The sequence below is a fragment of the Schistocerca americana genome, chromosome 6 (assembly GCF_021461395.2).
Source record: "Schistocerca americana isolate TAMUIC-IGC-003095 chromosome 6, iqSchAmer2.1, whole genome shotgun sequence".
In the NCBI taxonomy this organism is placed as follows: Eukaryota; Metazoa; Arthropoda; class Insecta; order Orthoptera; family Acrididae; genus Schistocerca; species Schistocerca americana.
The window spans coordinates 646,972,689-646,988,390 of record NC_060124.1 but is presented as its reverse complement, the minus strand read 5'-3'; the positions used below and the strand labels follow the sequence as shown (position 1 = coordinate 646,988,390).

Genomic DNA, 15,702 nt, shown 5'->3' with positions numbered 1-15,702 from the left:
GTATTTCGAAGGAGACAATCCATAGTAACTAAAAGATAAGCATAGAAAATTTTGTGGACAAAGTTCTGGAATTTTTTGAACAGACGTCGTATGACAAAAGAGCATGCTGAGTTGCCCATGAGTGATGCTTTGTACTGATTTGTGGACATAAACTTATTGGTCACTATGAAACTGATTAGATTCAAACCCAGAATATGTACAAGAATTCTGCAGCAAACTGATGTTACGGATTGGTCTGTAATTTCGTAGGTCTGTTCTTTCGCCCTTCGTATTTACAGGAGACGCCTCTGTATTTTTTTCCCCAGTTGCTTAGGTCTTTCTGCTGGGTGAGAGATTCACAATAAATACAAGCTAAGTAAGGGTCCAGTGCCATATAGCACTCTTTGTAAAACCAAATTGAGATTCCATCTGCAACTGGCGACTTATTTGTTTTTAATTATTTCAGGTGTCAGGGATGCTTACGAGGGTGGTTTGAAAAGTTCTTGAAACAGAATAGAAAAAAAGTACTTATGTCACTGAAACTTTTTTGTTTTTCAATGTACCCTGCTTGTAGATTAATTCACTTGGTCCAACAGTGTTCCAATACCTTGATCCCATCTCGACAATGATTTTCCTCCAGGCCCACAAAATAGTTGTCAACTCAGGCTACCAATTCTTCATTTAAGTGAATCTTCATCCACAAAGAAAAATTTTCAGTTTAGGGAAGAGGCACGTGTGGCAACAATTCATACCTTAGTTTGTGTAATTTTACCATGGCGATGGCACACGCGTGTGAGCGTGCATTGGCTTGATGCTAGATGACTTTCTTCCTTATTAAACCTGGCCTTTTTCGCATACCTTTTGTTATAATTTGTCCAGAAGGTTAGCATAGTATTCTCCAGTAATTGTTTGCCCAGTGGGGAGACAATGTACAAACAGAATCCCCTTCTCGTCCCAGAACACTGATGCCATGATCTTCCCCGCTGAAGGAATTTGGTGGCGCATCCCAGAACACTGACGCCAAGTCCTTCCCCGCTGAAGGAGTTTGGCGGCGGAGATTCAGCATGTTTCCACTGCTTTGATTGTTGCTTTGTCTCTGGGGTATAGTAGTAAAACAAAGTTTCTTCGTGGTCACAAACCAGCACAAAAGATCTTGTTTGTTTCTCCTAAAACAGGCCAAACATTGTTGTGATATGTCCATTCTCATGCGTTTTTGACCCAGCGTCAAGAGTCGCGGCACCCATCTTGTGAATACCTTTCAGATACATCTGGCAAGCGTGAGCAATTTCATGCCCTCTAAATTGGTGATCCTCCTTGATCATTATGCGCACTTTTGCAATGATTTCTAGAGTAGTGACACATCTTGGCTGACCTATTCATGGATGATCATCATCTAAGCTCTCCTGACCAAATTTAAATTCATTTATCCACTTGGCAACAGTTGAAGACAAAGGAGCAGAGTCCCCTGGTGTATTCTGGAAATCAGCATGAATGTCCTTCGCTTTCATACCTTTCTTTATGAAGTTCTTAATTACTGCTTGAATCTCGACCCCCCCCCCCCCTGTACCGTCCCGTCATTGCAGATCACTACACAGGAACAACAACAGAGCCGTGTCACTGCCACAGCTCTCTTCCAAGAGCACTGACATGGCATGTGTTTACAGGCAACAGTCCAACGAATATCATGTGAACAACTTGTGCTAGCGCTGGCCTCTTGTGGTGATTGTTGTTAGGTGTCTTTGTGCTATTGTCAAATGACGGTATGTTTATATGATTCTCTTGCATGAATGATTTCTTGAATGCAAAATTTAAAACATTTATCTCCTACTGCCACACCAGACTGGTCAAGTGACTTGATGGAAAACTTTGACTCACTTAGTGATTTTACATAGGACAATAATTTCCCCTGCTTCTCAGCCAGATCTTTTGCTGAGGTATGACAGTGGTAGTAACCTTTCCTTGTTGGCATTTGGCATTCTCGTTTGAACTAAGAGTGCAGTAGCTTTTCCTTCCTCAGTATTTTCTGAATTTCATTGTTAAACCACAGTGGCTCTTTTGCATCCATAATTCGTTTACTAGGTACAGACTTGTTGAGAGTGCAATTCATGATCTATTTAAGCTTTGACCATAATCTCTCTATGTCCATCTTAATGGAACTAAGTGGGAACTAAGTGATGTCAGTTCTGTCTAAATGAGATGCTAACATCTGCTTATCTGCTCTTTCTGGCATGAACATTTTCCTAGCCTTCTTGACTGATTTATTAATTTTTGTAATCTTTGTTGTTATGATGTTATCATGATTATTAATCCCCATCTCTATGCTGAAGTCATTGATGATATCTGGGCTGTTTGTAACTACAAGGTCTAAGATATTTCCATTGCATGTGGCATGCCAAACTAGGTGCTCAAGACAATTTTCGAAAACCACATTCAAAAGTGCTTCACAAGATTGACTGCACCCCCTGAAATAAAGCCATAGGCTACCATCTATACTCAGTAGGCTAAATTAACCTCCAACTAGCATTGCATGATCTAGGTATTTACGTGCTACTGTCTGTAGACTTTCTTTGAATGGCTCCAAAACTGTCATAGCAAAACCGGGTGGATGATTAAAACATCCATTAATTAACGTGATTTCACATAGACTTGTTATAGGCAACCAGGTAACTTCACTGTCACAATCAGCTTTGACCTCAATAGAGACAATGGACACTCCCTCTCCTACAGTGTCTAACCTGCCTTTCCGATATATATTCCATTAATCACTAAATATGTGAGAGCTTTCTACTCTGGGTTTCAGCCAGCTCTCAGTCTCTGAGAATAATTTGAGTGGGAGACTTTCCTGGATGGCAGTAAATTCGGAAACTGTGTTACAAGTACTTTGACAACTGATAAAATTTTGAGAATCTACACTGGAGTGAATTCAAAAGATAAACCTCAACCAACATTGAATGTATCTTGGTGATAAAGAGCCAAAATAAATAAATTGATGATTTTATTCCATTTCATCTGATTGAATGAAACACACACAGCATAACTACTCAGAAAACAACTATAGTGCGGATTACATTTACTATCATACATGTAGCACTCTGAGAACATTTCACCTTGTCATAGTAGTCCTGTGTTTTGGAACTAGGCAGTGCTTCATTTCACAAAGCGAAAGGAATAGCTTGTGTAAAAAAAAAAGAAGAGGAAATAGTGGTTGCTGGTGTTTTTAACACTATCATTCAATTTAGTTCCTACTGTGAACTTTGCAGCTAGGATATGTAAATGCTCTGAGACTGCTATTGATAATATCTTTATGAACAAATCTAGAGGAAAAAAGTCATATCACAAAACCAATAGTAAATGGACTATCTGATCACGACATGCAGCATCTTGTGTTAAATGTTGAAACTTGTCAGGATAAAAAAATATTAAATCTGAGTACAGGAGGATAATAAATAAGCCAGAAATTGAGGAATTCAGGAAATTGCTCAAAGACATGAACTGGAGAGATGTTTACCTGACTCAAATGGAAAATACAAAGCATTTATTAATAAAGTTACCTCCTCTTTTGAAAATTGTTTTCCCCTAAAGGTAACTCAGATCACACAGAAGTCAAAAGATAAACCATGGATTACACAAGGAATAAAGATATCATGTGGGGCAAAAAGGAGACTGTATCTACTATCTAGGAACATTTCTGATATTAGAATTGTAATGCATTGCAAAGAATACTGCAAAATATTGAATCAAGTGATCCAGAAATCGAAGTAGCTTTATTAAGAGAAAAAGATAATTGTATCGGGCAACAAAATAAGAACTGTATGGGATATAGTGAAGACAGAGAGAAGTGGGGCCAAAAAGGAAGTGGAACCGATAGCTCTAAAAGTAAATGAGACTTTGGTAACAAGTGCATGTAGTGCTGTAAATCTCTTAAGCAAGACTTAATTTTTGTTACTGACGGCTCGGGGTTATCAGGTTTGGTGAATGGTGCAATGGAGTATCTGGGACCAGTCTTTGAAGAACATCGTGCAGAACCTATACGAGGAACTTTGAATTCCAACCATTGCTTCTCAGTATACTTACTCCATAATGAAATTTGATGCAAGTTATATATCTATATTTCCAACAAATAGCTCAATACATATTATCAATACTAGGAATAAGAACAATCTACATAAAGACCTAAAATCACTTATGTTGGTCCAAAAGGGGGCCCAATATTCAGGAACACACATTTTCAATAAATTACCAGCAACCATTAAAAACTTGGTTTCAGATAAAGCACAGTTTAAACAGAGTTTGAATGACTTTTTGATAGGCAATGCCTTCTACTCTACAGATGAATATCCTAACAGAGACTGTTAGGCCAGCGTAAGTAAAAATATGTTAGATTTAAGTTTTGACAGTACTTGGTTGCAACAGTCAATATTAGGTATTTTGTGTATGCTAAATTTATTAATAGTGCATAACATAAATTTATTAATAGTGCATAACAATGTTTCCCCCCCCCCCCCCCCCCCCACCCCATGAACCATGGACCTTGCCGTTGGTGGGGAGGCTTGCGTGCCTCAGCGATACAGATAGCCGTACCGTAGGTGCAACCACAATGGAGGGGTATCTGTTGAGAGGCCAGACAAACGTGTGGTTCCTGAAGAGGGGCAGCAGCCTTTTCAGTAGTTGCAAGGGCAACAGTCTGGATGATTGACTGATCTGGCCTTGTAACAATAACCAAAACGGCCTTGCTGTGCTGGTACTGCGAACGGCTGAAAGCAAGGGGAAACTACAGCCGTAATTTTTCCCGAGGGCATGCAGCTTTACTGTATGATTACATGATGATGGCGTCCTCTTGGGTAAAATATTCCGGAGGTAAAATAGTCCCCCATTCGGATCTCCGGGCGGGGACTACGCAAGAGGATGTCGTTATCAGGAGAAAGAAAACTGGTGTTCTACGGATCGGAGCGTGGAATATCAGATCCCTTAATCGGGCAGGTAGGTTAGAAAATTTAAAAAGGGAAATGGATAGGTTGAAGTTAGATATAGTGGGAATTAGTGAAGTTCGGTGGCAGGAGGAACAAGACTTCTGGTCAGGTGACTACAGGGTTATAAACACAAAATCAAATAGGGGTAATGCAGGAGTAGGTTTAATAATGAATAGGATAATAGGAATGCGGGTAAGCTACTACAAACAGCATAGTGAACGCATTATTGTGGCCAAGATAGATACGAAGCCCACGCCTACTACAGTAGTACAAGTTTATATGCCAACTAGCTCTGCGGATGACGAAGAAACTGAAGAAATGTATGATGAAATAAAAGAAATTATTCAGATTGTGAAGGGAGACAAAAATTTAATAGTCATGGGTGACTGGAATTCGAGTGTAGGAAAAGGGAGAGAAGGAAACATAGTAGGTGAATATGGACTGGGGGACAGAAATGAAAGAGGAAGCCGCCTGGTCGAATTTTGCACAGAGCACAACATAATCATAACTAACACTTGGTTTAAGAATCATGAAAGAAGGTTGTATACATGGAAGAACCCTGGCGATACTAAAAGGTATCAGATAGATTATATAATGGTAAGACAGAGATTTAGGAACCAGGTTTTAAATTGTAAGACATTTCCAGGGGCAGATGTGGACTCTGACCACAATCTATTGGTTATGGCCTGTAGATTAAAACTGAAGAAACTGCAAAAAGGTGGGAATTTAAGGAGATGGGACCTGGATAAACTAAAAGAACCAGAGGTTGTACAGAGATTCAGGGAGAGCATAAGGGAGCAATTGACAGGAATGGGGGAAATAAATACAGTAGAAGAAGAATGGGTAGCTTTGAGGGATGAAGTAGTGAAGGCAGCAGAGGATCAAGTAGGTAAAAAGACGAGAGGTAGTAGAAATCCTTGGGTAACAGAAGAAATATTGAATTTAATTGATGAAAGGAGAAAATATAAAAATGCAGTAAGTGAAACAGGCAAAAAGGAATACAAACGTCTCAAAAATGAGATCGACAGGAAGTGCAAAATGGCTAAGCAGGGATGGCTAGAGGACAAATGTAAAGATGTAGAGGCCTATCTCACTAGGGGTAAGATAGATACCGCCTACAGGAAAATTAAAGAGACCTTTGGAGATAAGAGAACGACTTGTATGAATATCAAGACCTCAGATGGAAACCCAGTTCTAAGCAAAGAAGGGAAAGCAGAAAGGTGGAAGGAGTATATAGAGGGTCTATACAAGGGTGATGTACTTGAGGACAATATTATGGAAATGGAAGAGGATGTAGATGAAGATGAAATGGGAGATATGATACTGCGTGAAGAGTTTGACAGAGCACTGAAAGACCTGAGTCGAAACAAGGCCCCCGGAGTAGACAATATTCCATTGGAACTACTGACGGCCGTGGGAGAGCCAGTCCTGACAAAACTCTACCATCTGGTGAGCAAGATGTATGAAACAGGCGAAATACCCTCAGACTTCAAGAAGAATATAATAATTCCAATCCCAAAGAAAGCAGGTGTTGACAGATGTGAAAATTACCGAACTATCAGCTTAATAAGTCACAGCTGCAAAATACTAACACGAATTCTTTACAGACGAATGGAAAAACTAGTAGAAGCCAACCTCGGGGTAGATCAGTTTGGATTCCGTAGAAACACTGGAACACGTGAGGCAATACTGACCTTACGACTTATCTTAGAAGAAAGATTAAGGAAAGGCAAACCTATGTTTCTAGCATTTGTAGACTTAGAGAAAGCTTTTGACAATGTTGACTGGAATACTCTCTTTCAAATTCTAAAGGTGTCAGGGGTAAAATACAGGGAGCGAAAGGCTATTTACAATTTGTACAGAAACCAGATGGCAGTTATAAGAGTCAAGGGACATGAAAGGGAAGCAGTGGTTGGGAAGGGAGTAAGACAGGGTTGTAGCCTCTCCCCGATGTTGTTCAATCTGTATATTGCGCAAGCAGTAAAGGAAACAAAAGAAAAATTCGGGGTAGGTATTAAAATTCATGGAGAAGAAATAAAAACTTTGAGGTTCGCCGATGACATTGTAATTCTGTCAGAGACAGCAAAGGACTTGGAGGAGCAGTTGAATGGAATGGACAGTGTCTTGAAAGGAGGATATAAGATGAACATCAACAAAAGCAAAACAAGGATAATGGAATGTAGTCTAATTAAGTCGGGTGATGCTGAGGGAATTAGATTAGGAAATGAGGCACTTAAAGTAGTAAAGGAGTTTTGCTATTTGGGGAGCAAAATAACTGATGATGGTCGAAGTAGAGAGGATATAAAATGTAGGCTGGCAATGGCAAGGAAAGCGTTTCTGAAGAAGAGAAATTTGTTAACATCCAGTATAGATTTAAGTGTCAGGAAGTCATTTCTGAAAGTATTCGTATGGAGTGTAGCCATGTATGGAAGTGAAACATGGACGATAAATAGTTTGGACAAGAAGAGAATAGAAGCTTTCGAAATGTGGTGCTACAGAAGAATGCTGAAGATTAGATGGGTAGATCACATAACTAATGAGGAAGTATTGAATAGGATTGGGGAGAAGAGAAGTTTGTGGCACACTTGACCAGAAGAAGGGATCGGTTGGTAGGACATGTTCTGAGGCATCAAGGGATCACCAATTTAGTATTGGAGGGCAGCGTGGAGGGTAAAAATCGTAGAGGGAGACCAAGAGATGAATACACTAAGCAGATTCAGAAGGATGTAGGTTGCAGTAGGTACTGGGAGATGAAAAAGCTTGCACAGGATAGAGTAGCATGGAGAGCTGCATCAAACCAGTCTCAGGACTGAAGACCACAACAACAACAACAACAACAATATTTCATTCTGACAGCGTATTAATTCTGTAAATATTAGCTTCTCCAGTTTACTGTATTGTATTCACCTATTTTGACAATCTCGTGACAAATGATCAGGGTAGTATTCATTATATTAAAATGTTTTGTGTTATACATTCTGACATGTTCCACACCCTTGAGAATCATCTCATTTTTTCGGTGTATGTAACGAAAACTGAATCAAATCAAATGCAATCACCATCTCTCATCATGTAATAACTTCACTTCTTCTTCTTCCCTTGTCGTCTCCTGTTTTTCCAGTACTCATCCATCTCCTCCTCATGTTTTTCCCCCTTTATTCTATTCGTGTTGTTCTCAATCCCCTATTTCTTCTGCATCGAAAGCCTTTTATTTTTATTTATTTATTTTTTTTATCGAGGTGAGTCTTTATGGACTGCGTGGTAACAACCGACTTCACTGTAGTGTCCATGTCTTGTTCTTGCTCCAGCTTTGACTTCCTGCCAGTATCTTCTGAGCCCCTCCAAGAAGTACCTTTTTATGCCCTTCAGATAAGGGTCCTCACTGTCTTTCGGATGTTGATGCCATGTTAAAACCTTGGTAGTTGGTCACCATTCTTCTAAATTTGTTCCTTTCAGGAATTTCTCTCTGAGATACCAATCTGCTTAAGATCTTTTTCACATTCTTTGAACCATCTCGGCCTCGTTTTCTTAGATAGGATGAAACTCTGTATTCTTTTTGATAGTCGATCACCGTCCATTTTCATGAGATGACCATAAAAAACAATCATTTCTTTGTAATGGATGCTGTGATAGGTTCTGTCTTGCTGCACGATTCCTCATTTGCTCTCATTCGCCATTGTCCATCGACCCATCTATTACCTTAGGATTTTCCTTAATATCCTACACTCACGCTTTTCCAGCCGCTCAGCTTGACCTTGTCTATTCGTGGTCAAAGTTTTGGATGCTTATAAGCCCTCAGGTTTTACAACTGTATTATAATGTTGGAACTTGGCCCACATACTCATAGACTTTTTGTTATAAGTATTCTTTGTCAGTTGGTATGCTTGGTCTAACTTCCTCATCCTGGCAATTGCTTCTTCTTTTAATCCATTCTCCTGGTGGATGACTTCACCGAGATACCTGAAATTCTTAACTCATCCGATTTTTTCCCAGGTTGGTTATCATCCATTCAGGTCCGTTACAGATGTTCGTCATATATTTTGTCTTTTGAATAGAGATCTGGAGTCTAACTTTTTTCAGCAATTTCTGACAGCCTATTTATCTTGTTGACTGCTGACTCTATGTTGTTAGCAAAAATGGCCAGGTCAGCCGCAAAATCTAAGCAGTCAATGCACACCCCTTTGTTCTTAGGACCAAGTCTGAACCACTCTTCATTTGTTTCTTCTTGGGCTAATAACTTTCTCCACTCTCGAGTGACCTTTTCCAAGACACAATTGAAAAGGAGAGGGATAGTCCATCTCCTCGTCTTATGTCCGTTCTGATTGTAAAGGGTTTAGATACCTCACCCATAAATTTAATTTTTGACGCTGTGTTAGTAAGAGTTTGTTTGATCAGCTTTCTTGAGGTATTATCCATCCCAAACTTTTCCAAAATATTCATTAATGCCTGTCAGTCGATGGAGTCATATACTTTTTGAAAATCAACAAACATGACCACATAGTTATTTCTTCCAGTTTTTTGGACCTGATGATGTTCTTCAGGCTAAAGATCTGTTCTGCGCAAGAATCGCCCTTTCGGAAACCAGCTTGATAGTCCCCAATCAGTTGGTTACAATGACCTTCTATTCTATTCTGTATCACTTTGGAGAGAATCTTATATGGAACAGATACTAATGAGGTACCCCTATAGTTATTGACATTCTATTTATCACCTTTTTTGTGTAGACGATGGATTAAAGCTGACTGCCGTTCAGTTGGTATCATCCCAGCTCTCCAGATCTCCTCAAAAAGTTGGACTAGTATATCTAGAGTTTCATTATTTGCCAGCTTCAGTAGTTCCACCACTATTGAATCCTCTCCAGCTGCCTTATTATTCTTAAAGTTGTTGATGATCTCTTTGGTCTCCTCTTTACTAGATGGAGATTAGGGGTAGTTTGTGGATTGGGGCACATGCAGGGAATCTTTCTTTCGGTTCATCACAATTAAGTAGGTTTTCAAAGTAACGAGACATGATCTTGCAGTTTTCTTTGTTGGTCAGGCCGAGTGTGGTGTGCATACTGTAAGACCTTCAGTACACACACCATCAGATTATTTGACTTGTTGCTCTAACGAAGTAAGCGAGTGTCAGCAATATGTCTCGTGGTCTTATCATGGTGTGTTTATCTTCTGCCATTCGGTCAGATGATAGAAATGCCACTTGCATGCTTAGAGTAGCAGATTGACGGTGACCAACTTTAAACAGAATTTGATTAATTTTCACACACATTTACTAAAATAATAACAAATATAAAAATTACTTAACTTGGTTCTGGATGCTATTTACAGTTGACAATCTGAAGTTCTTTGGGATTGGTACGTTAATCTTATTCTCACATATATCTCAGATACTTGACAAAAGTGTCTATACATTTATCTTCATGGCTATGTACAGGAATATGGTAATCTTATCAGGCGCAGACTGAATCTTGACTATGGACTGGTACAGACAATTGTAGAACTCGACGGACTGGTACAGACTAATGCAGACTGGTACAGACTAATGCAGACTCATACAGACTGGTGCAGACAAATGCAGACTGACTGATCGAAGGTCTTTACACTCGTTATAATACCTCGCACGTTCATGTATCACTGCGCGAGTGTGATGCGCGAGGAGAAAATGTTCTATGTTAGCAGCAATCTCATTGGCTGCGTTACATACACTCCTGGAAATGGAAAAAAGAACACATTGACACCGGTGTGTCAGACCCACCAGACTTGCTCCGGACACTGCGAGAGGGCTGTACAAGCAATGATCACACGCACGGCACAGCGGACACACCAGGAACCGCGGTGTTGGCCGTCGAATGGCGCTAGCTGCGCAGCATTTGTGCACTGCCGCCGTCAGTGTCAGCCAGTTTGCCGTGGCATACGGAGCTCCATCGCAGTCTTTAACACTGGTAGCATGTCGCGACAGCGTGGACGTGAACCGTATGTGCAGTTGACGGACTTTGAGCGAGGGCGTATAGTGGGCATGCGGGAGGCCGGGTGGACGTACCGCCGAATTGCTCAACACGTGGGGCGTGAGGTCTCCACAGTACATCGATGTTGTCGCCAGTGGTCGGCGGAAGGAGCACGTGCCCGTCGACCTGGGACCGGACCGCAGCGACGCACGGATGCACGCCAAGACCGTAGGATCCTACGCAGTGCCGTAGGGGACCGCACCGCCACTTTCCAGCAAATTAGGGACACTGTTGCTCCTGGGGTATCGGCGAGGACCATTCGCAACCGTCTCCATGAAGCTGGGCTACGGTCACGCACACCGTTAGGCCGTCTTCCGCTCACGCCCCAACATCGTGCAGCCCGTCTCCAGTGGTATCGCGACAGGCGTGAATGGATGGACGAATGGAGACGTGTCATCTTCAGCGATGAGAGTCGCTTCTGCCTTGGTGCCAATGATGGTCGTATGCGTGTTTGGCGCCGTGCAGGTGAGCGCCACAATCAGGACTGCATACGACCGAGGCACACAGGGCCAACACCCGGCATCATGGTGTGGGGAGCGATCTCCTACACTGGCTGTACACCACTGGTGATCGTCGAGGGGACACTGAATAGTGCACGGTACATCCAAACCGTCATCGAACCCATCGTTCTACCATTCCTAGACCGGCAAGGGAACTTGCTGTTCCAACAGGACAATGCACGTCCGCATGTATCCCGTGCCACCCAACGTGCTCTAGAAGGTGTAAGTCAACTACCCTGGCCAGCAAGATCTCCGGATCTGTCCCCCATTGAGCATGTTTGGGACTGGATGAAGCGTCGTCTCACGCGGTCTGCACGTCCAGCACGAACGCTGGTCCAACTGAGGCGCCAGGTGGAAATGGCATGGCAAGCCGTTCCACAGGACTACATCCAGCATCTCTACGATCGTCTCCATGGGAGAATAGCAGCCTGCATTGCTGCGAAAGGTGGATATACACTGTACTAGTGCCGACATTGTGCATGCTCTGTTGCCTGTGTCTATGTGCCTGTGGTTCTGTCAGTGTGATCATGTGATGTATCTGACCCTAGGAATGTGTCAATAAAGTTTCCCCTTCCTGGGGCAATGAATTCACGGTGTTCTTATTTCAATTTCAAGGAGTGTGTTAATACGCGGATCGGCGGAAGCAGAATTTGGTCCGTCTCTATGGCAGCGCCATCTCATAGTGCGGAGATGGATGAGCGCTGCGCCTGCGCTGTTTTGATTAGCGGGGCGCACTCTAGTGGGAAATTTGTGTACGCGCTGAATATGCGGAACTATGTACACAACACTGAGCTTTCCATTTTCGTCTTTAAAACAAAAACTAGGGGCTTGGTATCCTTTCAAGTTCGATTTGAACGTCTGATAGAAGTCTCTGACATTGTTTATCTGGAAACGCTGATCGATCTATTCTAACTGCTGTTTCTCATGCAATTGCTTAGACCTTCATAGAGTTCTGGCTGCATATTTTCGAACTTCATGGAATACATCAAAATCATCAGGACTCCTGGTAGAATTCCACTTTTTGCATGCACTTGCTGTTTGGGCCACCACCTCACCACAAACCTCATTCCACCATGTATGATTCCTCTTTTTAGCTGTCAGGATTGTAGTATTAGCTGCTTGTTGGATCATGGAGGCAATGTCTGCCCATTTATGGGATTCAACTGTCAGTTACTGGTGGCATTGTTCCAATATGTTTTGATTGATTTTGATCTTCGCAATATCATATTTATGAATTTTATTTCCGGTTTTCACGGTCTTATTGAGAGGGATGAAATTAATTTTGATCTTGGAGAGGTGATGATCCTTTTAAATTCAGTATTTTATCTGTAAAAAGGTTTCTTTCTATTATTTCTGATTGTTTGATGTTGTTTCTTTCTTATTTCTGTAATCCATGCTATCATTGAGTCCTTCTTCCAGTACTACTCATTCAGTAGAGGTCTCTAAAAAAAGATTAATCTTCTTTTAGCCATTACTTCTGATATTTTCTCAAAATTTTTGTAGATCTCCTCATTACTTCTCATTTTCCAGCCATCTGTAGCTTGTATTGCAACCATTATTTTCTAATAATGCTCCTTTGAGGAACCTCTGTTCTGTCCAGCTTATAGTTCATCATTAGGCATCCTCATCCATATAAACATCCTGGTCATACCACTGTGGGATAGTGTTTTAGTTTTGTTTTTTTAGTTGTACATTTCTTGTTGTAAATATCCTTTGTAAAACGATTTGCTCTCTCCAGTTTTCTGACTCTTGCATCTACTGTTAATTCTTCTAGTCCATTTTGTTGTACAGTTTGTCCAATATATTTAAATTTACTTACTAATGCTATTTTACATTTTTGTTTTTCTAAGAATGTTGATGCATTGTTTGAAATTGTCATCAATGTTGTTTTTTCGGCTGAAATTTTGGGACCAGCTCTCTTTGCTATTTCTTCCAAAAGATTTCTTTCAATAACTGTCTGTCAGATTTTTTGAAAGTATATCAGAATCATCTGCAGAAGCCAGGCAGTTTACCTTAATTCCATTTGTTATTCGTCCTAAAATTATTGGTTCAATTTTGTAATTTTTTTTTCTCCAAATTCCAGATACTTTCTATTTTTTCTAGAATGCAGTGTTACAGTAAAGGTGATAAACTGTCCCCTTGTCTAACACCAGTTTTTATTTCAAATGGTTGAGATACTTCTCCCATAAATTTAGCTTCAGTCATCCTATTTGCTAGTGTTTTGAGGATTATGTTTGCTTTAATACAAAATTCTTTGATGATTTTACCTATAATTTCTCTGCCTACCAAATCAAAAGGTTTCTTGAAACCAATACATGATACTATTATAGGTTTGGTGATTAGCAGTCTGTGGAGGATTATCGATTTTCTAATAAACATCTGCTCTGTGCAGGGTCTTCCCTTTCTAGAGCTACTCGAGATTCTCCCAGTTATTTGTCTAAAGTTTCTACAACTCTGTCCAGAGAATTTTTGATAATATTTTGTATACCACTGGCAGAAGTGAGGCATCTCTGCCATTGTTGACATTTTGAGTGTCCCCTTTTTTTCATAGCTGTGGATTAATGCTTTCCATAATCTCTTCAGCTTTCCAAATGTTCTCAAACAGCAGTTGTAGATCATTTGTGTGTTCTGACTATTTCAATAATTTTGCTGTAGTGGAGTCTTCATTTGTTGCTTTGAAGTTTTGGAAGATTTGATGGCTTCATGAATTTATTGCTCTGTTAGTGGAAAATCTTCCTCCAGATGTTGTGGGACTGCTATTATATATTGCTACAATGTGCTGTTATTGTTGTTGTTGTTGTTGCTGTTGTTGTTTGGTTGCCTGTTCTTCAGCACTTTCTTTCTGTTTCCTTTATCTATTTGCCGCCATTTTAGCCGGTTTACCGGTATTTTCAGCTTGTTCTTCACTTATTTGACCTTTTGGTGGCTCCTCTTGAAGAGATCTTATTTCTCAGCATTTAAAATTACATCATCTGCTGCTCTTTCGCAACTGAATTTCATCATGTCCATCTTCCTTGACTCAAGATCCTGAATTTTCATCCTTAATTCTTGAACAGTCTCATTTCTCTTTTTGTGTTTTCCAGATGAAGAAACTTTTGGTCCTCAAAGCTAAGATTAGTATCAGTTTTTTTATTTGTTTCTGCCTATGGCTGCTATATCTCTTTAGTTAGAATATTTTCTCTCTCTGTATTTGATTATAGTCTAAGTCTGAATATTTTTATAAGTACATTTATTGCTGTAGCAATGAGTAAAATAAATTGTATTGCACTGCCTGTAGCATGTAGCACCATTTTGACTTTTAGTCCTCTTGCTGTACAAAAAGTAGCTTTGATGATTACTTAATGCAAGTATTTTGTAAGAGCTGTGGAACGGTTAGTATCTGTTTATATTTTTCTGATTAATTCAAGCTCGTCAATGCACATCCTGTGTTAAGGAAATATTTGCACTGAATTTACTGTGTGTTAAATATAAGCAGTGGATCCATTGGGGTAGTCTGTTTGGTAGAAATATGTCAAGGTGAACAAAACAGGAGATGGTGAAGGAAGAGAGGGAAAAGAACAACATTTGCTTCTCATCAGCATTATAACTGGGTTGCAACATTCAGTGAAAATTATCTGTGACAGGAAGTTGTCATAAATACATTTTTTGAAGAAACTTTATGTATGTATAAGCATTTATTAAATTTAAAAAGTTGGATTTCATCTGTTAATACAAAAGATAATGTTTTGCATTGCAGGCATGATGAACCTGTCAAAGATGAAGAATCGGCCAATGATTCTTATTGGAGGATAACAGTATGTATAACTTAAACTTGAGATTCTTGAAAATAAAGCTAGTCAGTATTTCTTAACAGTACTGATTTAAATACATCTAAAAGATCGCTGTTACCTAAATGAAAGTTGACGAGCAAAGTCTTAGTGGACATTTGTATAAAATTGTCATAGGTGTTATTTACAAGAAGAGTAAATAGTTTCAATAGGAATGTGGTGAGACATTTAACAAATGTCATGACCACACATTAATAGGACCTTATAACACTACCATTATGATATTAGTATGCTTTTACGTAAATAACAGAAACCCTGTCTCTATGTTGCCACGTATAACCCTCTTACTAAAATTTAGTTTAGTTTTAAAATAAAATACACTATCGAAGGATAGTCCTGTTTACAGGAAAAGATAATCAATAGAGTTATCCTTCTTACAGGATTTACCGTGTGTTGCGTCTAATGGATAAGTAAATTGGACTATT

General features: G+C 40.0%; 1 protein-coding gene across 1 annotated transcript in view; it reads left to right on the top strand.

Moving 5' to 3' along the window:
- The window catches only part of LOC124619522 (molybdenum cofactor biosynthesis protein 1-like), a 49,280-nt gene extending 34,038 nt beyond the window's left edge, over positions 1-15,242 (top strand). The window contains exon 4 of the mRNA XM_047145970.1: positions 15,187-15,242. Within this exon, the coding sequence (XP_047001926.1) occupies positions 15,187-15,242 (56 nt within the window). The remainder of the gene's footprint in view (positions 1-15,186) is intronic.
- The last annotated feature ends 460 nt before the right edge of the window (positions 15,243-15,702 follow it).